This window comes from Pipistrellus kuhlii, unplaced genomic scaffold (assembly GCF_014108245.1).
Source record: "Pipistrellus kuhlii isolate mPipKuh1 unplaced genomic scaffold, mPipKuh1.p scaffold_m20_p_11, whole genome shotgun sequence".
Taxonomy (NCBI): Eukaryota; Metazoa; Chordata; class Mammalia; order Chiroptera; family Vespertilionidae; genus Pipistrellus; species Pipistrellus kuhlii.
The window spans coordinates 24,733,866-24,755,027 of record NW_023425416.1 but is presented as its reverse complement, the minus strand read 5'-3'; the positions used below and the strand labels follow the sequence as shown (position 1 = coordinate 24,755,027).

At 44.2% G+C, this 21,162-nt stretch overlaps 1 protein-coding gene across 3 annotated transcripts in view; it reads left to right on the top strand.

Moving 5' to 3' along the window:
• The first annotated feature begins 16,653 nt into the window (after positions 1-16,653).
• CLSTN2 (calsyntenin 2) overlaps positions 16,654-21,162 on the top strand; it is a 507,781-nt gene continuing 503,272 nt past the window's right edge. For 2 of the 3 annotated variants that reach the window (XR_006741125.1, XM_036431288.2), the window contains exon 1: positions 16,657-16,862. Coding sequence is in view for 2 of the 3 variants with exons in the window: in XM_036431288.2 (XP_036287181.1) it covers positions 16,745-16,862 (118 nt within the window). In the remaining variant the exon portion in view is untranslated. Of the gene's footprint in view, positions 16,863-21,162 lie in introns of all 3 variants that reach the window. The other variant, XM_036431289.2, reaches the window with a different exon arrangement.

The following is a 21,162-nucleotide window of genomic DNA, read 5'->3' as shown; positions in this document are numbered from 1 at the left end:
TTTCTTTATTTCTAAAAGAAATCATGTTTACCTGGTTTTTCAGTGCAAACCTGAACAAAAGAGGTGAGATTTAGCATTGCTTTAGTCACAGAAAGGAAAGTTTTCAGAATTTCACAATTAAACATGACATTTAATGTTAGTAATATGTCTAATAATATCTAACATATATAATATAGACTTTAATATATAGAAAAATGCAGATATTCAAATATTTATTTTGAAAGGTGAGGAAGTTTCTGTCTATTCATAGTTTTCTGAGATTTTTTAAAAAATCATGAATATATAATGAATTTAAAAAATACCTTTATCTTTCTGCATCTTTTAAATAGGCATTTTGTTTATTCTTTTTAAATATATTGATGTGGTGAATTATATTACTCTGTTTTCTAAAACTAAATGAACCTTGCATTTCTGAAATAAGCCCCAATTTTTAATACGTGGTTAGGTAACTTTGATTTTTTTTTATGGTGGAAAGAAATATTTGCAACTAAGTTCATAAATAGGTTTGTCTAATAAATGTACCCTCCCTGACCTGTCCTGGTTCTATTTGGTCATCAGATTATGCAAACTCACAAAAACAAAAATTGAAGCAAAAACAAAAATTTATTCTTGCTTTTTCTATAATTTAGAAAACTTCTATAAGATTGGAATTATTGGCTCCTTAAAAGTTTATTAAAGCCCTGACTGGTTTGGCTCAGTGGATAGAGTGTCAGCCTACGAACTGAAAGGTCCCAGGTTTGATTCCGGTCAAGGGCATGTACCTTGGTTGCAGGCACATCCCCAGTAGGAGGTGTACAGGAGGCAGCTGATCAATGTTTCTCTCTCATAAATGTTTCTAACTCTCTATCCCTCTCCCTTCTTCTCTGTAAAAAATCAATAAAATATATACTTTAAAAGTTTATTAAAATGTTACCTTAATGTTTTCATGAGAGAAGACTTAAATCACTGGATTTCTTTCTTTATTGTTTGAGTCAATATTCTTAATTATATTTTTACTAGAGGCCCGGTGCACAAAATTTGTGCACTCAGGGGCGGTCCCTCAGCCTGGCCTGTGCCCTCTCAGGATATGTCTAACTGATGGCTTAGTAGCACTCATCCTAAGCCTACAGTCATAGTTGTACATCCTTAGTGCTGCTGCAGAAGTGGGAGAGGCTCCAGCCACTGCCACTGCACTCACTAGCCATGATCCCAGCTTCTGGCTGAGCAGTGCTTCCGTTGTGGGAGCACACTGACTACCAGGGGACAGTGCGTGTCCTAGCCACCAGTCATTCTACTGTTCAGTCCTGTAATTGCTAATTTGTATTTAAATTATTTTTAAACTTTTCAAACCTTCTGAAAGTTTTAAGAATATCTCAGTGAAAATTCATACACCTGTCACCTAGTTTTGCTGATTGCTAACATTTTGCCACATTTATGCTTTCCTGCTTTCTTGAGCTCTCACTCTCTCCATCTCTCTCTTTCACACACAAAAACATACATAACGATTTATGCACACACTCACATTTTATTTTTCTGTATCACTTAAGAGTTAGCTGTAGATATAATATTTTACTCTTAAGTAGTTCACTAGGTAGCATTTTCCTACTGCCACTATCGGGTAATTTGACATTGATATTACTCAATTATCTAATGTTCAATCTATATACATATTTCCCCTTTTATTACAATAGTGTCATATATAGGTTTTAGAAAAATTTTATTGACTTCGAATCTAAGAAAGTATCACATGTTGCATTTCCCATTTTTCCTTTACACAGAATGATTTCCAAGCCTGTTAAATATGTCTTTCACAACACTGATGTTCTAAAGACAATTTGCAGTTTTTTTAGGAATTTATTTCATCAATTTTAAAATTTATCAGCGTAAATTATTGATAATGTCATCTTAGTTTTTAATGTCTCTAGCACATGTAGTTTTGTCTTCTTTTTCATTCTTAATATTGTTTATTTGTGTTTTATGTCTTTATTTTCTGGATTAATTATGCCATATTTTTCTCAGTTTATTTCAGTGATGTTTCAAATAATTTAATAATATTTTCAAAGCACCAACTTTGGCTTTATTGTTCTTTTCATTGTTTGCTTTTTATTTAATTATTTTGTCCTTTTGTCTTTGTTATTCTTTTTATTTTCATTTAGCGATCATTTTAATGTTCTTTTATGACTTATATTGAATGCTAAGTTCATTAAATGTGAATAAATTTTATTTTCTAATGCAAGCATTAAGGTTATACTTTCTCTCTAAGTATTGCTTTAGGTATTGCTAAAAGGCTTAATATTTAATACTTTTGTTCAGTTTTGTAGTTCTAGTAAGTTTTTTTCTTTAATTTGTGAGAATTTTAGTTTTGTCTTTAAATACCTAAATATAAAAGTGTAAAGCCATTTATCTTCTTATATTTTTGTTTTGTAACTTAATTGCATTGTAGATAGGAAATATGGTGTATATGTCAGTTTTTTAGGTGAATTGAGACTTGCTATATTGATCAATATAAATGTTTCCTGTGTGTTTGAAAAGAATACATATCTTCTAGTTGTTGGGTGTGAGGTGCTATAACATGCTTTTTATTCATTTTAATAATGTTGCTATTTAAATCTTCGGTATCTTCACTTATTTTTGTCTACTTAATGTCACTTAGTAAAAGAAGTCTGTTAAAATTCCCTACTATGAATGATAAATATTTCTACTTTTCCTTTAGTTCTTTCAACGTTTTGCCATATTTCTAGGCTCTTTTCTTAAGAACCTGGAAATTTAGAATTATTTTATCATCCTTGTGAAGTAAACATATGATATTGATGTAGTGAAGCTTTTTAACTTAAAGTTTTCTTGGAAGGTATTATTATAACTACTCATGGTTATCATTTGCTTTATATATTTTTACTAGTGGCCTGGTGCACAGATTCGTGCACACTGAAGGACATTAATTAGAAGTAATATTTTTTAATATCACTATTTGTCCTTTCTCTATAATAGAAGTGTCAACCAAATTCACAATCGACAATGACAGATGGAAACACACATGTGATTGGCATCAGCAAGAGCGTTATATGTATTGTGCATGGAAGAGTCAACTTAGTCTTTTATATATATGAATAGAATAAGCTTGCTTAATTAGACCTGCTTTCTGATGTAGCTAAACTTATTCCAGCCCAGTGAAGCATCCCAACTTCTCTTTCAGGTAATTATCAGAAACTCAGCAGTAAATATCAACACAAAGCAGATTATTATTGTAGATCACGCAGGGAGAACAAAGGGTAAAAAGTATTTCACTGTAACAGTGTTTGGCTATATTCTGCACAGTGAGAAAACCTGATGTCATTTTCAAGATCCACCATTTCTTACTTCTTTTCAGTCGGGTCAAGTTTCTAAACTTTCCAAATCTCTATTTTCTGGCTAATGAGAAGAAAATGGGATTCCACCAAGTCTCCTCTCTACCTACTCCAGGACTTTGGTGAGGGTTAAATGAGATGAGTCACAGGAAAATGTTTCACACACATTTGGTTAACGTGTGAAATGTTTGCACCTGGCTATAAAGCCATGTTCATGGGCTGAAAATACTACAAAGGAGGCTAGTCGTTGCTAGGGAGAGGAAGCTGGGCATTGCTAGAGACCTCATTACCCGGTGCCCACAGCAACCGTTTCTGGGCTGGGTTGGACTGTGGGCCACATTTTGTGCCATGGGGTTTCAGCAGCGTTGACTGCAATTTGGTGGGGTGTCGCTTCGGGGTGGTGGCAGGGCCCAAATCCCACTTGGGGGAAACTGAGTGTTGCTTTGTGGGCACCAGGCCCATGGTGTCAGTGTGCATCACAGCAGCTCCTGCATTGAACATCTGCCCCCTCTTGGTCAGTGTGCATCATAGTGACCAGTCAGAATGTCAGACACTTAGCATATTAGCCTTTCATATATATATATACACACACTTTGAATTTCATCTTACTGAGTCCTTAGGTTTTAGACAATATGTTTCAGTTATATCTCTTGAAATCAATATATAGTAGAATGTTTTCCCAATCTTACCATCTTTGTAATTTAGCTGAAGTTATTCCATTTACATTTTGAAATGTTTGCATTTATCTCTATCTGCTAATTGTGTACGTTTCACTTGGCCCACTTTTCCTGTTTCTACTCTAACCTACTCGAGGGATAGTGGCTGTTTCTCATTTCTGCTATACCTATGTTTTTTATAATTCTTTTTCATTTCCACTAGCCAATTCCATGTTACTCCAGGTCCTTGTTAATAATTCTCTATATTAAATTTTCTGTGTTCAAATAACTGTGGGGTTTCTATCTCTTGACATGACACTGACTAATATATTTTCTATGACATTATGACATACATGCTCTTATTGACTAATATTTTAATTCTCTACTATTTTATTTGCAATTGACATTGCTCTTGTTATTTTATACTCAGCATATCTATACTAATAAATGGGTAATATGCTAATTAGACCGGATAGACCAGACGTCTTCCAGACCTCATTTTGGCCGTCCTTCCTGACAAAGCTGGAGGTATGGATGGTCTGCAAACCACCTGCGGCCTCCTGCCCAGGCTGACCCCACCCCCTAGAAGGGACTCCACCCTGATTGTGGGTGTGGCCGGTCTGCAAACCCTGGCAGCACCTTGCCTCAGCCAGCCAGCCGCCCCACAGCAGACACACCCCACCCTGATCTGTGGTCTAAGCCATCAGTTGGACATCCCCTGAAGGCTCCCAGACTGCTAAAGAGTATAGGCTGGGCTGAGGGGATCCCCCTCCAGAGTGCAAGAGTGTTGGGCACCAGGCCTCTAGTTTATATTTAAAAAGATATTTATCACCCAGCCAGAGAGGCTCAATGGTTGAGCATCCACGTATGAACAAGGAGGTCACAGTTTGATTCTTAGTCAGGGCACATGCCCTGGTTACGGGCTCAGTACCCAGTGGGGAATAGCCAATCAATGATTCTCTCTCAACACTGATGTTTCTGTCTCTCCCTCTCCCTTTCTCTCTGAAGTCAATAAAAATTATATTTTAAATAAATAAATAAATAGGCATTTATCAATACATTTGTCCCCTCCCCATTTGTATTAGTTCCCTAATGCTGCTGTAAGAAATGGCCACAAACTGAGTTTCTTACACAACACAAGTTTATTAGCGTATGGTGTTATGGCCCAGAAGAACAAAATGGATCTCATTGGGGCCCAGATCAAAGGTGGTGGCAGAGCCGCATTCCGTTCTGGAAGCTCTAGGGAGAATCCATTTCCTTGCCCTTTCCAGCTTCTACACGGTGCCCACATACCTTAGTTGTGCACTCTTTCTCAGTCTTCAAAGTCAGCATGTTGGGCCAAGTCTTCTTCATGCTGCTGTCTGCCTGACCTCCTCTTCTGACTTCCTCTTGCACAGTGAAGGACATCTTAATTATACTGGGCCACGGATTATCAGATAATCCAGAATCTCCTTCTTTTAAACTCAACTGACTGGCAGCCTTAATTCCAGCTGCCATCTTAATTCTCTCTGCCATGTAAGGTAACATATTCAGAGACTCCAAAGATTTAGATGTGGACATCTTGGGGGTGGGGGGTGAGAGCTTTGTTCTGCCTACCACACCACCACTTCTTCCTTCAACTCAAGAGTTTCTGTCTAGGATTATTTTTCTATTTCTTTGTGATTTCTGTTCATAAGAGTCATTTTGATGATAACCTCTTTTTCCCCCTCTTTTATCTTTTCTTTATTATTTAATTATTTTTTGCTATGAAAATAGCTCTATTTCATTTTAATTGTTGAAAAACACTTTTACTGGGCATAGAACTATAGCATGCACATTCTTTTCTTTTAGTACTTTCTGTTGTGACTCCTATTGTCTTTACAGAAAGTCAGGATCACATTGCTGTTTTTAAATTAAATTTTCTCTCCCCCCCCCCCCTTCTCATTAATTATTTGGAAGTTATTTGTTCTAAATCTGTTATTTAACTGCTTACCCTTAAAATTTTAGAAAAAATACTTGATGAGCAAAGTCTAAAAATAATCTGTATCTCTGCTCTCCTTTGAACAGTACATGAAGCCTAGAATATTTTCATTCTAATCTCTCTATTTGAGTTTCTATGTTACTTTTGCCCAGTGTTTTACTACTATTTTGTTTATATACCACTAAAATTTCTTACTATTTCAACTATTGTTTTTATTTTATTGTTTAAATGTTATTAGATTTATCCACATGTTTGTTTGTTTTTTTATTGGTCACTGTTTCTTCTTTCATCTTAAAGTTTTCTTCTGTAAGGGCCTGTTGGTAAATTAGCACTGAGTATCCCCAAATGTGTCTGTATTTCATACTCACTCCTGAATAACAACTCAGCTATTTAAATAATTTTTTAATTATGGACATGTTTTAAGCATGTTTAAAGACAGGCAGCTGGTCAGTTTCCATGAAGAGTTTTAAAAAGCCCCAATCTCTGTTTGTAAAGTACAAAGGTTAATATTCATGTATATATGTTTTATTATATAAATCCTGAACATCTTTAAAAAAAAATATATATATATATATATTTTATTGATTTTTTTTACAGAGAGGAAGGGAGAGGGATAGAGAGCTAGACACATTGATGAAAGAGAAACATCAATCAGCTGCCTCCTGCACACCTCCTACTGGGGATGTGCCTGCAACCAATGTATATGCCCTTGACCAGAATCAAAGCTGGGACCTTTCAGATCACAGGCTAATGCTTCATCCAAGCCATACCAGTTAGTACAATCCTGAGCATCTTTAATCATTGTTTGCATAGTTGCTCTTTGGCAAACCCTTCCTCCCCTCCATTTTCCTCTCCCCCCAATATAGCTGAAGTATTAAATCAACCTATAGACCAAGTTTAGGGCAATGCATTTAGTTGGATTTTACCATGTTTCCCCGAAAATAAGACATCCTCTGAAAATAAGACCTAGAGCATCTTTGGGAGAAAAAAATAAAGACACTGTCTTATTTTTGGGGAACAGGGTAGTAGTCTGATTTAAGAGTACTCATCCACACTTGGCCCTCATGGCTCAGTGGTTGAGCATCAACCTATTGACCAGGAGGTCACGGTTCAATTCCTGGTCAGGGCACATGCCTGGGTTGCAGGAGACAGCTGATTGATGATTCTTTCTCATCACTGATGTTTCTATCTCTCTCTCCCTCTCCTTTTCTCTCTGAAATAATCCCCAAATGCTCGATCCAAAAGTAGCTTGCTGTTTTTTACAGTAAAGTTGTTTTCCAATATTTGTGGGCTATGGCAGGAACAGAACCACACTTTGCCATTTAGGCAAGGCACTGAGTTTTGATGTTCTGCAATTCCTCTGCTGGAAAACACATATCGTTTATCACATGTCATCCCGTCGACACTGCATTTGGCATTCCAGATATTGTAGAGCATCATGTGAAGGGGATATAATATATACTGTCCCCTTCGGACACATGATTCACTATACATAACCATGCCTACCTCAAAGAAATTTCTTAAATACTAAAAAATTGAAAGACATAAAACTTTAAAAAGACTAAGGTGCAATGATTTCCTCGGAGCAGTTTGCCAAGTTGGCTTGAAGCTGCAATAGAGAAAGAGAAGGCAGAGTCGATTCTCTCTTTGAATTGGGAAAGCAAATGCCATGGGGCTGTCTGAGTAGAGGGCATTTCCTGACTCCTAGTCCTGTCAGCTCCGGGCATTTTATTTTATTTTATTTATTTTTTTAATATATTTTATTGATTTTTTATAGAGAGGAAGAGAGAGGGATAGAGAGTTAGAAACATCAATGAGAGAGAATCATCGACCAGCTGCCTCTTGCACACCCCACACCAGGGATGTGCGCGCAACCAAGGCATATGTCCCTGACCAGAATTGAACCTGGGACCCTTCAGTCTGCAGGCCGATGCTCTATCCACTGAGCCAAACTTGTTTCGGCAGCTCCCGGCATTTTAAGCATTAGTGTTTGTACACTTATTACCCCTCATTATGCAACTGGACCTGGTGTGGAGAGCTCCAGACTAGGACTGAGACCTAAAATCTAGCCTAGGCTGTGTGACCTGAAGCCAGTGATGTAAGCTTTCTTTGCTTGCACTTCCCCATGTACAGAATGAAAACCATCTCTGCACTATCTACCTCTCAAGCTACTCTCACGCTCTACCACCCTCCACCCACCAGTCAGAATTTTTAAAATTTCCTATAGCAATTTTGCTCAAGCTACATGACATTATAAGTTTTAGATTTCTGCAAGAACGGTGTATATTTAAGTGGTTTTGCAATACGGTGGTTGGTGAAATAGTCAAAGAAGCAATGATGCAAAAAAAAAAATCCTCTGTTCACTCATTCATCCAATAACTATCTAGCATCCATGTGCCAGGCACATTAGTCTCTCCTCTCCTAAAGTCTATTTTCTACCAGAAGAGACAAAACATGAGCAAGAAAACAGCAGCAAGAAGTGATGGCAGAGAATTAAGAGCGAGCACTGTTATGGAGTAACCGGGGGGCCTCTCTGGAGAGGTGACACTTAAGATGAGTCCTGAATGCCTTGTAATAGTCAGAGGGAAGTACATTCCTAAGAAGTGGTTCAACCATAGGGCAGAAAAGACTTTGGTGTATTCAAAGGACAAAAGGCCAGTGAGTGGACTGGGAGAGAGTGATTTGAGAAGCCAGCGGGAGCAGGTCAAGTAGGGCTTTCTGAGTTAGAATAAAATGGTTTTCTTTTATTTCAAGTGTGATGGAGAGCCTTTTGGGTTTTAAGATAAGCATGTACTGGGGAGTTAGGAGAACATGTCTACTAGAGGTAGGCCTGGGTAGGTTAGATGGGGAGGAAGAGGGAGAGACTGACTGTGGGGCAGCCATAACAAAGAAGCAAAGATTGGGTAGCTGGAACCATTTGTTTTCTCACAATTCTGAAGGCTAGATACCTAAGACCAAAGTGCTGGCAAGGTTGATCTCCTCCAGTGCTTCTCTCCTTGACTTTATTTATTTATTTTTAATTTTTTTTTTTTAAAGAGAGACTTTAAAAAAAATACTTTATTGATTTTTTTACAGAATGGAAGGAAGACGAATAGAGAGTTTAGAAACATCGATGAGAGAGAAACATCAATCAGCTGCCTCCTGCACACCCCCTACTGGGATATGCCCACAACCAACGTACGTGTCCCTGACCAGAATCGAACCGGGGACCTTTCAGTCTGCAGGCCAACGCTCTATTCACTGAGCCAAACCGGTTTGGGCTCTCCTTGACTTTTAGATGGCCCTCTTCTCCTTGTGTCTTTACATGCTCTTCCTTCTGTGATGTGTGTGCTTGTCCAAATTTCCTTTTCTTATAAAGGCACTTCTCATATTGGATTAGGGCCCACCCAAATGACCTCATTTTAACTAAATGACTTCTTTTAAGACCCTCTCTCCAAATATAGTCACATCCTGAGGCGCTGGGGATAGGACTTCCACACACAAATTTTGGGGATATGCAATTCACCCTATAACAGCAGAGGATAGAGTGTGAGCCAAAGTGTAGAAGAAAGATCCATCTGATGCCTTTGGACAGACAGAAAAGGGAGCAGCGTGGCTGGAGCCTAGTTTGCACATAACAGAATCACCGGAAGACAGGTTGGCGTTGAAGCGGAGGCCAGGCTGATGAGAGTCTTGAATCCTGGTTAAGAAACTTCAACTTTCTGCTCAGGTCGTTGGGAGCCTTGTAGGGTAGCTAAGCATAGGGGAAGAGCTGGGTATTGATGAATGAGCAGCTGATTGTGTGAAGGCCATGAAGTAGAGTAGGGGTGTCGAACTCAATCAGAGAAGGGGCCAAAATCTAAAATCCAGCCTAAATAGCGGGCCGAATGGTTTACTGAACAGTCATAAACTCATTGTGATGGAAACGCAGCAGAGTGCAGTGATGACAGCGCTGTGCGGGGCACATTGCAAGGCCTGGCGGGACGGATTTGGCCCGAGGGCCTTGTGTTTGACACATGTGCAGTAGAGGATGGAGACAGGGACAACCAGAGTCTGGGACTCAAATCAGGTTCCTAGAGATAGAAAGGAAGGAAAGGAGTAAGGAGCATCCTAAGGGGAGAACTGCCAGGAGGGGTATAGACAGAGAAACAGGACCCGATCGTGGGAAACTGTGGAAGCAGGCTGAAAGGCAGACTGCTGTGCAAACTGGCACTGGGATTATGGACAGGGGGACTCAGGGCAGCCCACAGTTCTCTGTAGCCTCCATGGAGGCGGGACACCTTGCCTGACTTGGATGGAAAACCATGACTTCAGAGGCAGACAGACCTCAGTTCAAATTACAGCTCCTTCATTTACTGCAGTGTGTGATGATTCATTTTAGGTGTCAACCTGATTGGCCCATAAAGTGCCCAACATTTGACCAAACATTATTCTGGGGGTTCCTGTGAGGGTGTTTGTGGATGAGATTAATATTTGAATTGACAGACTGGGTACAGAAGATGGCCCTGCCAATGGCGGGTGCCCCTGATCCAATGAGTTGAAGACCTGAAAAGAACAAAAAGGCTGATCCCCCCTGAGGGAGAGAGTTTCTGGGCCTGACTGCCTTGGAATTGGGTGGGGCACTGGCTTTTTTCCTGCCTTTGGACTGGAACTGAAATGTCAGCTCTTCCTGGGTCTCAAGGCTGCCAGCTTTAAAGGGAGACCGTATCACTGGTTCGCCTGGTTCTCAGACCTTCTGATTTGGACCGGAACTACACCTTTGGCTTTCCTGGGTCCAAGAATCAGATCTTGGAACTTGTCAGCCTCCATAATTGCATGAGCCATTCTTTTCATTTTTATTGATTTCAGAGAGGAAGGGAGAGGGAGAGAGAGACAGGAACACCAATGATGAGAGAGAATCATTGATCGGCTGCCTCCTGCACGCCCCCACTGGTGATTGAGCCCACAACTGGGGCATGTGCCCTTACCAGGAATTGAACTGTGACCTCTGGTTCATAGGTCAACTCTCAACCACTGAGCCACCTCGGCTGGACTGAGTCAGTTCTTTCTAATAAATCTCTATCCATTCAATTAAGTAGATATAGATGTAGATATAGATATACATATATCTATATTTATTTTTTTTAAAAACTTTAATTGTATTTTATTTTTTACTTTCTATTTAATTGTATTTTATAGTTAATATGACACAGATGGACTATGTGGTTAAGTATCATAATGCTAGAGAAAGTAGGGAGCTTGGTCCCTTTTGGCTCCTTATCTATATATCTCTATCTCTCTCTGTCTCTTTATCTCTCTCTATATCTCTATCTCTATCTCTATCTCTATCTATAGATCTGTATGTCTGTATCTATACTTATTTTTATAGATATATAGGTGTGTATATCTCATATCTGTTTCTACATATCTTTATCTCTTTATATATATATATATATTATAAATGTTCTGTTTCTCTGGAGGTACACAGTGTAACTTAATCTCTTCAAGCCTTGGCTTCCCCAGGAATCTAATGGGAGTAATAAATCACCTTTCAGAGTTGGTGGAGGAGTAAATGAGGCAATGCGTGTAATGTTTGGCTCATAGTAGCTGCTCAATAAATGGAACGTTCCTTCTCATTCCTCTTAGTGGAGCAAAGCCCTGGAATGACAGAGCAGAGCGATTTAATCACTCACAGCACGTCTGAACTTCTCTGGCGGGACATGTGGCTGGTGCTTCCGTGGCAGTGCTGGCAATGGTGCTGGTAGGGCTGAAGCTGGCATGGTTCCATGTGTGTCCATATCTGTCCACATTTGCCTGCATAGGAAACCACAAATACTGGTAAAAAAAAAAAAAAAAAAAAAAAAAAAAAAAAAAAGCTATCTGTGTGGCCCTGAGTGAGTTTCCACTATCACTGTCAATGACTGTATTTCCTGTGTCTCTACCATCTGACAGGGAAAGCTCTTTACCCTTCATTTAACCTCAAAAACAATCCTGTTATATGAATTCCAATTTATAGAGGGGGAAACTAAGGTTCAAACAGAGTAAGTAGCTTTCTCAGGTCAAACAGTAGACCTGGGTTTGGGACTTAGGCTTTTCTGACTCTAGAAATCATTTTTTTTCCATGCAACTCCTGTCCCTTTTAGAGCTTTGATAAGTCTCAACATTTGCACTACAAAATGGGATTAATTACACATGAATTACCTCACATATTTCCCTTTCCCCAGCCTTTGTTGTAGGGAATGAATGAAAACAAGTATTTCCCAGTTGGAGGCAGAACAGCTTGACTCAATGGCATACACAATCGTTTTCTGAGACTCATGGAATCTGTGGGTTGGGAATTCATGGCACCCTGGGAATGGCTTGATTCTGCTTCTTGATGTTTGAGGCTCAGTTAGGAAGATTCAAACAGCTGAGGGTGACTCAGCAGCTAGGAAATGGAATATATGGAGGTTCTGGGGTGACTCAAGCATTGGACTCACCAGGGGCAGGCAATGTACCTGCATGGAGCCTTTCTACGTGGCTTCCGATCCTCACAGCATGGCTGTCTCAGGGTGGTTGGACATCAAGGCTCCTGACTCCCAGAATGAGCATCCTAGTGCACAGGGCAGAAGCTGCATCACCTCGATGATCTAGGCTGGGAAGTCACATAGCACGGCTTCTCCTGAATTGAACCAGTAGAGGCAGTCACAAGGCTGCTCAGATTCCAGGAGAAGAGAGAGAGAGAGCTCCCATCCCTCAATAGGAGAAGTATCACTCACTTTTATGGCTTCTTTTTTTTTTATGCCACCACAGGAACACTTTCTTGCTATAATCAATGACATCTTTGTTTTTGGTTAGGTCACTCTGCCTTACCAAGCATAGAACACTCGTGTCTAAACAATGTCGAACATCAGCTGGATTTGATCGTGAACAAGCTTCCTTGCTTTTTTCCTGAAGAGAAATGTCTGAACTTTAAAAAGCTGCTTGGCAGCAGCGGCATCTGCATAGCACCAAAATACCTGAGAGCAATACTGAAAATTCTGTCACCTGTCCAGGTGCTTGTGGGTCCTGAAGACCTGGTTTTGCCGGCCCCGATGACTCCCAGTGTTTTACGAATCAGCTTTTCAGCCTCTCTTTCAAAGATAAGTGCTTCAGTTTAATTTTCTTTTTTAAAAGTAAGTTTTCATAAGCTGGTATGATTTATTTATTTTCTTCATTTAGCCAGTCTAAATTATTCAGGGTCTGTGTTTTAGTGCTTAATTGGGCAAGTCATTAATGACCCTGGTGAAAACGAGATGAAATGGCTGTGTTTACATCATGCCTGTTGCTGTTACATTTTTTTTTTTTTTGAACAGGAGAGTTATTTATTTGAAACCATTGACCCAAATAAATTGTCTAAGATTTATTGTATTTCTGCATCACCAGGTGGGGCCCTGGGCTTGAGGCTTAAAGAGGCCAAGGCCTTACATCATCCTGTTGATCATTTTTTGAGCAGGGGCTTTAAAGAAACATGTCCCAGAGGTGAATCAAGAATAAAGGGGGCAGACTCAACAAACTCAGAAGTTTGTATCACTTTGGTGACGATTGGTTATATAAATGATCGTTATGCAGAGGTGATAATGGATGGAGATTTTAAAAATCATCCCGTCCCCCAGGATACCATCTCTGATTTGAAACTTTTTTTTTTTTAAATTTATTTTTTCTTACTTTCCTTGCATGCTTCACTCAAAACCATGATATGTGGGAGAAAGATGGAATTTGGAATCAGGCAGACATGAATCCATATTCTGCACAATTTATGTGGACGCAGATAAATTTCTAAAACTTTGTGATCCAGTAATTTGGATATAATAAAATAGGGAGAATAATACCTGTTATTGTAAGGGTTAAATGAAGTATGCAACGTAAAACCTGGTGGCAAAGCCTGGCACGGAGTGAAAGGGGATGCATTAGCTGTTGGGTTGTTTTATTCACTTTTTGCAACTTCAGTAGCTCAGCAGAAGCAGAGGACACAGCAGAGCTTCATACAGATGACGTGGTCTTGAAGCTCCTGTGGACTGAGTATTTCCAAGGAGTGAACTTATTCACCTTCATCCCTTCTAGGCAAGGTTGTTGGTGCCTTTCTCCCAAACAAAGCAAGTCAGGGTTGTGACTGGCATTTCAGAGATTGGGACATAAGGATTATAGGGACACATTTATTGGAATTGGCTATGTGCCAGACAGCATACTGAGTTTTTATATACATTTTCTCATTTGCTTCTTACAATGACCTTAGGAGAAGATGTAACACTCCTTCATCAACTACCCTAAGATATTAGTGGTTTAGTGGGCAGCTCTGATGTGATCTAGGCTTGGCTGTTCTTGGCTGGTTTTGCTCTGGTTGTCAACCTATGGGGCAACTGGAATAGACCAGATTAGGATGGCCTTGGCTGGCTGAGATGGCTCAGCTCCATCCAATGTGGTCTTTTACCTTCTTATAGGTTATCTTGGGCTTGTTCTCATGGTGGTGGCAGGGGTCCAAAAAAGGAAGAGGAAACATGCATGTCACTGTCATGTGGCCAAGCTCCGAGTTAGGGTGGGAGAGCACATCCAGAGGGAATGGATTCAGAAAGGCATGAACAAAGGGGGCCATTAGTGTACTTGTTCTACGCAACAGGCATCATTATTACCTCCATTGCATAGGAGGAGATGGAGGCTAGCAATGCTGTGCCTCTAGTCCTGGGCATTGGCCTGCTCCCTAGTGTCTGGTTCTTCTGTGTACTTTCTTACTAGTAGTGATCTACGACATGAGTTGGAAGTATTTCCCAATAAGCTATAATATTTCTCCCTCTCTCCCATTATTTGGTGTTCACTTGAAATTTCATGTAAGATTTTTAGGACTAACCAATTAGTCCCAATGAAACCCAGTAGAATGGCATCGAGGCACAGTGCAGGTAAGACGGTAAGGTAAGCCTTCTTATTAGAGAAAATGAAGGGGAGGCAGATATGTAATTGGAGGGAGCATAAATTGAGGAATATGATACAAATGTATATTTCTATTTGTCGGTTTCCCTGATGGTGTCAGGTCTGCTCCCCTTTTCCCCAGGCCATCTTCTCTGAATCCTGACACTCAGTCTGAAAAAAGGCAAGACCCTAGCGTTGGCTCAGGGCATTTATTATCTCTTTGACCTTGTGCAAGGAAGTCACCTAACTAATCCGAGCCTCCATCTCCTCATGTGTGCAATGAAAATACTAGTAAAGCGCAGATGTCAGTTGTGTGGGTTAAAGGAGACCTGCCAGTCAAGCGCTCTGCCCGATATAAGCCTCCATGATTCATGGCTGCCTCTCCACCAGACTCCCCCAAGCAACCTGGCCTGCAGAACTGAGGGGTCTCCTGGCGAGCTGTCAGGGTGGAGCAGAGAGGCTGAGCAGCAGGAGGGCTGTGAATGGACTTTATGGCTTTGGTGAGCACCCCAACCTACAGTTACGAATTATAGAATGGTGTTTAGACATTGCTGTAATATATACATTTTGTTAATTGAAGTGTATAAGCTCATATCTAGCAATATAAAGAATATCGGGCCCATAACACTTACAAAGCATGATGATTGCCCTTTACTGCCCTCTCTTGCTTCTCAGACGGGAACAAAGGCGTTGAGGAGAGGACAGACAGCTCTCCTTGGTCTGGATCTCTACTGTCTAATCTGGCAGGGTGATGGTAAATGTGTTCAATTAATGAATAAATAACTACTTTTTTTTTTTTTTTCACTTATCTACTTCTCTGTCTTATTTCGCTATTTGTTCTTTATAAGCCCTGAACTGTGTATGATATTGGCACTACATATATGCAAATATGGTCAAGGACTTATTCTGAGCTAGCAGTTAATGTTCACTGAGAACCTTTATGAACCTGGTCTGGGCTAAGCGAAGCCGGATCCCTGTGCGCAGAGAACTGACATTCCTCGGGGGCATTAGGTGTTTGTTACAATGCTTGATGTCAGGTGGCCCGGCCTTAAGATGGGTGGCGTGATCACATAAAGGTGGGCCTTCTGGCCTGGGCCCCATGCTGCGGGGAAGTTGGTGTGTGCTCCCACGGAACCGTCAGCAGGCCCGGCAGCCCCAAGTTTGCCTTTTCTGATTTGGTGTATCAGCCTCTGAGAGCCACCGCAGCCCTGGCTTCACCCGGCCGTACAACTCGGAGCCACACTCCCGCTTTCCAGCTCTCGCGTGGGCCTGGCGCCCTCCCCAGACCAGACGGCAGAGAGCTCCCCGACACCCCGCCAAGGGCAAGACCCGCAGCGACGCCCGCCACCCTCCGCGTGGACAGCAGCTCCCAGGGTGTGGCCGGGCAGGTCCCCGGCGCCCCCGCGGACCAGATTCAGGCCCCGGGTGACCCCTTTCCGAGGGGTGGGGTCCCGCCATCCCCGGAGGAGGCAGCTATTTGCAGAGCCGGAGCTGGGGCGCCGGGCGGAGGGCTCCCCGCGGCCGCCCCCGGGGCTCCGGGAGCCCGGTCCCGCCTGGAGCGCGGACGGAGCGCCCGCCGGGAGGGCGGAGGAGGAAAGTTGGGGTCGGGGCCGCGGAGCCGGGAGCGCGGAGGCCGGGACCGCAGTCCGCGCCTCATGAATATGCAGGAGCCACCTCCCTCCCCCCGTGACGTCACGGGCCGTCCCGGGGTGAGCGCTGGAGCCGCGCGGGGTCCGAGCCAGTGAGCGCGGCGGCTGCCGGCGAGCGAGCGGCGCGGCGCGGCGGCGGCACCGGCGGCAGCGGAGGCCGAGCGCCCGGAGCGCGCACAGCGGGAGCGGCGAGGCGGCCGGGCGGACACCGAGGCGCAGCCGGCGGGCGCGGGCGCGGGCGCGGGCGGCAGACAGCCCCGGGCGGCGGCGGCGAGGATGCTGCCGGGGCGGCTGAGCTGGGTGCCGCTCCTGCTGGCGCTGGGCGTGGGGAGCGGCGGCGGCAGCGAAGGCGGCGGAGGCAGCAGCCGGCGGCGCCGCCTCCTCGCGGCGAAAGGTGGGTGCTGGGGAAGTTTCCTTCCCTCCGAGGGCGCCGGCGGCGGGGACCCGGCTCACACGCTCCATGTGTCCGTGCGCCCTCCCTTGCCGCAGCTCCCCGGGTTTCGGGGCGCGGCCGGGATCCCCGAAGTGAGCGAGCGCCCTGCGCCGGGGGACCCGAGAGGTTCCACCTGCAGGCGCCGGCCCAACTTCGGGGCGGGGTCCAGGGGCCGCGGAGGAGCGAGCTTTGGAGAGTCTGGACAACTTCGGGGGCCGCCTTGCTGGGGAGGAGGGGGGGGACGCCGGGAGTCGCGGGCGCCGGCTGGGCACGGCGGCGGGAGCGGGGCTGGCGCGGGGAGGGGAGGCGGTGGTCTGCTCCTGCCCGCAGGGAGGGAGGGATCGGCGGCTGTGCCTTCCAAGGAGGGAGCCGAGCTCGGCTCCCAGCTCGGGGATGGGGTGGGAACTTATGGCCCCCAGGGGAACCCCTTCTTCCCTCCTCTTCTCCCCTCCCTGGCTCGCCCCAGTTTTCCCCTGGGCGGGTCTGCTCCCTTGGGGACACGCGCCCTCCGGGAGTGCCAGTGGGGGGGATGGGGGGTGAAGTCGGGGAGAAGTGCGGCAGGTGACGCTCTCCACTCCTCTGGGGCGCAGGTGGGCGGAGGAGCCGGCCGCCCCGTTCGGTAGGAGATCTCGACCTCCCTATCCATCCGGCCCGGGAAAGCGCGATCGCGGCACAGGCCTGGCGCTGTCTGCAGACCGGGCTGGCGAGCGGCGGAGTCTGACCGCCGCCTGGAGAGCCCGGGGAGCGCCGGGGTGGGGGCGCCGGGAGGGCGGGTCTGAAGAGAAGGTCACGTGTTAAAGGACCTTTGGAGAGAGTCTAGGGAGGAGTAGATGGGGCAGAGGGTGGGGTGGGGTTACTGTTAGGTGGCAGTGGGCGCTGGGGAGGCAATACCGATCTGGGCTGCAGCGCCTGGTTCCGTGGTAACTTGTTGATTCTCTGCGCCGGCGTGCGTTTGACCTGAGGGTTGTGGCCACATCGGCCAGGTACCATAACATGGTCACGGGAATCTTGGCCGACCCTCATTCGAGGTTTGAAAGGGTTTTCATCCTTAGGTAAAGAGGCTCCCTATTGGAGGCAGCTTGATTTGCAAACTGGCTTTGAGCCATAGCTTACCAGTCAGGGAGGGAATGTATACCGGGTTTAATTACTTTTTGGAAGATGAGGGGAGAGAGAGAGGCAGAGAGGCAGACCATTAACCTCCTCTGGGCCTGGGTAGTGCTTGTCTTTCTTGCAACTTGAGAGTGATAAATGTGTGAATAGGAGAGTTGTTGTGTATTCTGTAATCTCTCACTTTTTTGGTAACATGATTTCAAAACTATTTTATAAGCAGGCATCCTATTTCTTTTCATCGAATTCTCCCCCTCCCCCTTGGCTGGAGGGGCCATTTCATTTTTGGGGAAACAAAAATTCATTATGAACACGAGTTGCTGAATCCAGAGAGACTGGTGCTTTGGTGAAACAAATATAAACCAATGAACTCCAAACCTCTTCCCCACTATAGACACTGGGCTAAACAGGCAAATGATTATTTTTGGAGATTTTCCATTACTTTGTAATAGAGGGAATGGTATATTTATAAGCGAATGTCTACACACAGGGGAGTTCACAGCAAGTGGGAAGAAGAACTGGTGTGGGGAGAACTGGTGTGCCCATCATTGCGGAGTTCTCAGGTCAGCATGGAAAGCTTTGTAGAGAAAATAAAGATTAAAAAGAAAAAAAAAAATCTGGGCTAACGCGATTTCACATTTACCTGAACAATTATGTTCATTTGAACACCTTCCATGTCCCCCACTGAGACTATGTGTGTTCATTTCATGGTGAAACAAGCCATTTGTCTTCCCAGGGTAAAAAGTTGATTGGCTCTGCAGCATGAGGTTGCTATCTGAATACTCCATTCTTCCTTTTCCCCCCTCCCAACCACTAGGGGGCTGCAAAGAGCGCAGCATAAAAACGGACAAATGCATAATATTTGATCACAACAGAATCGTTTGTTATGACACGTTAGTTGGTATTTATAGAACTGACTTTCCTTATTACAGTGTACTTGAATTTTACATTTCCCAATTTCTCACGATATGTGAAGAACATTTGAGGAAATAAAGGTAAGGCTCCTGTATAATGCCACCCTGCTCTGATTTTGCCACGGCTAAGGGTTATGTCATGCATATTCCCATCACTGAAGGAGAGAAGTCAGGAAGGCTTGTGAAAAAATCTTGAACAAAAAATAGCTTTCCTCTTCTATACAGCTCTGTATTCGCGTGCAGGAGAGAATTGGGAGTGTGATGGCGTCCAGCAGCCTGGCAAGGGTGAGTGCACTCTCCCGACAACTGTCGGGAGGCACATCCTCCCTGCTTGGGGCTCACGCACGACGCGTCTTTGGAGCACAGCTTGTTCTGTCCTGCCTTTTTGTTCCTGGCTTCTTGTTGTAGAGAGTTGCGTCGCTAATCTCAGCAACTGTTTAGGCTTTTCACAGAATTACTGCACTTTCAGTGTGAGCATCTTCTGGATTTTGGAAATGACACAATGGCCCAGCATTATTATAAACCCCCCCCCCCCCCTTCACTCTCCTGTATGTTCAAAAAGGACAAACACCTCTTGAAAAGATGAGTTCCTACACACATGCTTTATAAACAAAGCCTGGGAAGTGTTGTGGACCCAAACAGTCTCTGGGGTGGAGGAGATTTTGTCTTATCCCAAGGAAAGAAGACAATGCAATTGAGACAGATTTCTTAAGGTTTATGCTTAGATTCAGTGATGTATCGCTGGTCTCAGACTCCAGGGACCTGGTACACAGTTTCTTTCCCATTCCCAACAGGGCATTGAGGACAGTAACAGTATAGACCCGGGATCGGCAAACCGCGGCTCACAAGCTCTTTGGCCCCTTGAGTGTGGCTCTTCCACAAAACATCACTGTCCGGGCAAGTCTATTTTGAAGAAGTGGCGCTAGAAGAAGTTGATAAAAAAAATTTTGGCTCTCAAAAGAAATTCCAGTTGTTGTACTGTTGATATTTGGCTCTGTTGACTAAAGAGTTTGCCGACCATCAGTTGTTGTAGTGCTCAGTGGTGTGAGCAGAGCCAGGCCCAATGCTCTGGAGGATTCCTAGGACATATCAGAAGACCATTCCCCATACCCATCTCCTTCCTACTTTTTTAAAGAACTTTGATCTAGTTGGAGAGAGAAGATTTTTATGTGGAAATTTTAAGAGAATGACAGTAGATAGAATTTTTTCAAAGTATAGTACTACTATATGGTGAGGACAGACAAGGGAAGTGGAGGTAGGAAGAGGGCATGCGTTTGGTAATGGGTGTGGGATGGAGGAAGAACAGCAGAATTATAATAGTGGTATAATTATAGTAATGGCTGTTTAAGGAGCCTGTGCCACGTCGGCACAGCCAAGGGTGACCCTGAGTGGGGGAGACTGAAAGGCTTGGAAAAGACAGACAAGAGAATGAAAGCTGGGTCTTGGTGGGACGCTGCTTCCTGAGAGACAGCGCAGCACCCCACACCATGTCTTTATTTTATAGCAGATGCCTCGAGGCAAAGTAAGGGCGTGGTCAATATGTGCACAACATTCTCGTGGGTTTCGATCCTACTCAACTACATGCACCTGAACTCTATCTCTCAGGCAGGTGGGGCCGCCTGTTCGGACCACAGGTTGATGCTTACAACTATAGCTGTTGGTTATAATTGTGCTGGGAGGGCTCTGCCCTCCAAGCTGGGACTTGCACGTGGCCACGAGAGGACTGTGCCCTCTCATTAGTCAGAGGCTTGAGCCTGTCCAAACACTGAAGCCATGCCCCACGGGAGCCGCTCCTTGCTGTGTAACATGCACTTTGCTAATCCCTTTACCTGGGCTGTCTCTACTTTTTAACACGCTCGCAGGGCTGGTGTCAGTCCATTTCACGGATGAAGAGCTAAGTCTGAGACAGGGTAAATGCCTTGCCAAGACTGCCATTAGAGGGCATGGCGCTGGGGTGAGAATAAGAAGGGTACCTGCTCAGTGTCCCTGACTGTCATCAGACATTCTCCCCTTTGGTGTTAAAAGCGGGTCTAGCAGCTGCAGGGAAGCGGAGCTGATTCTGTATCTGAGTTCCCCCGGAGCCCCGTGGGCCCGCCCACAGCAGTGGGAGAGTCGAGGGAAGTTGTTCAAACCCTGCTGGTGAGGTGAGGCGAGTGGGCCTTGCTTTCATGAATGGGAACCAGTGTTTTTGCTTTGAGCACCAGCCTCATCCTCCCTCCCGCAGGTTCAGAAATCATTCT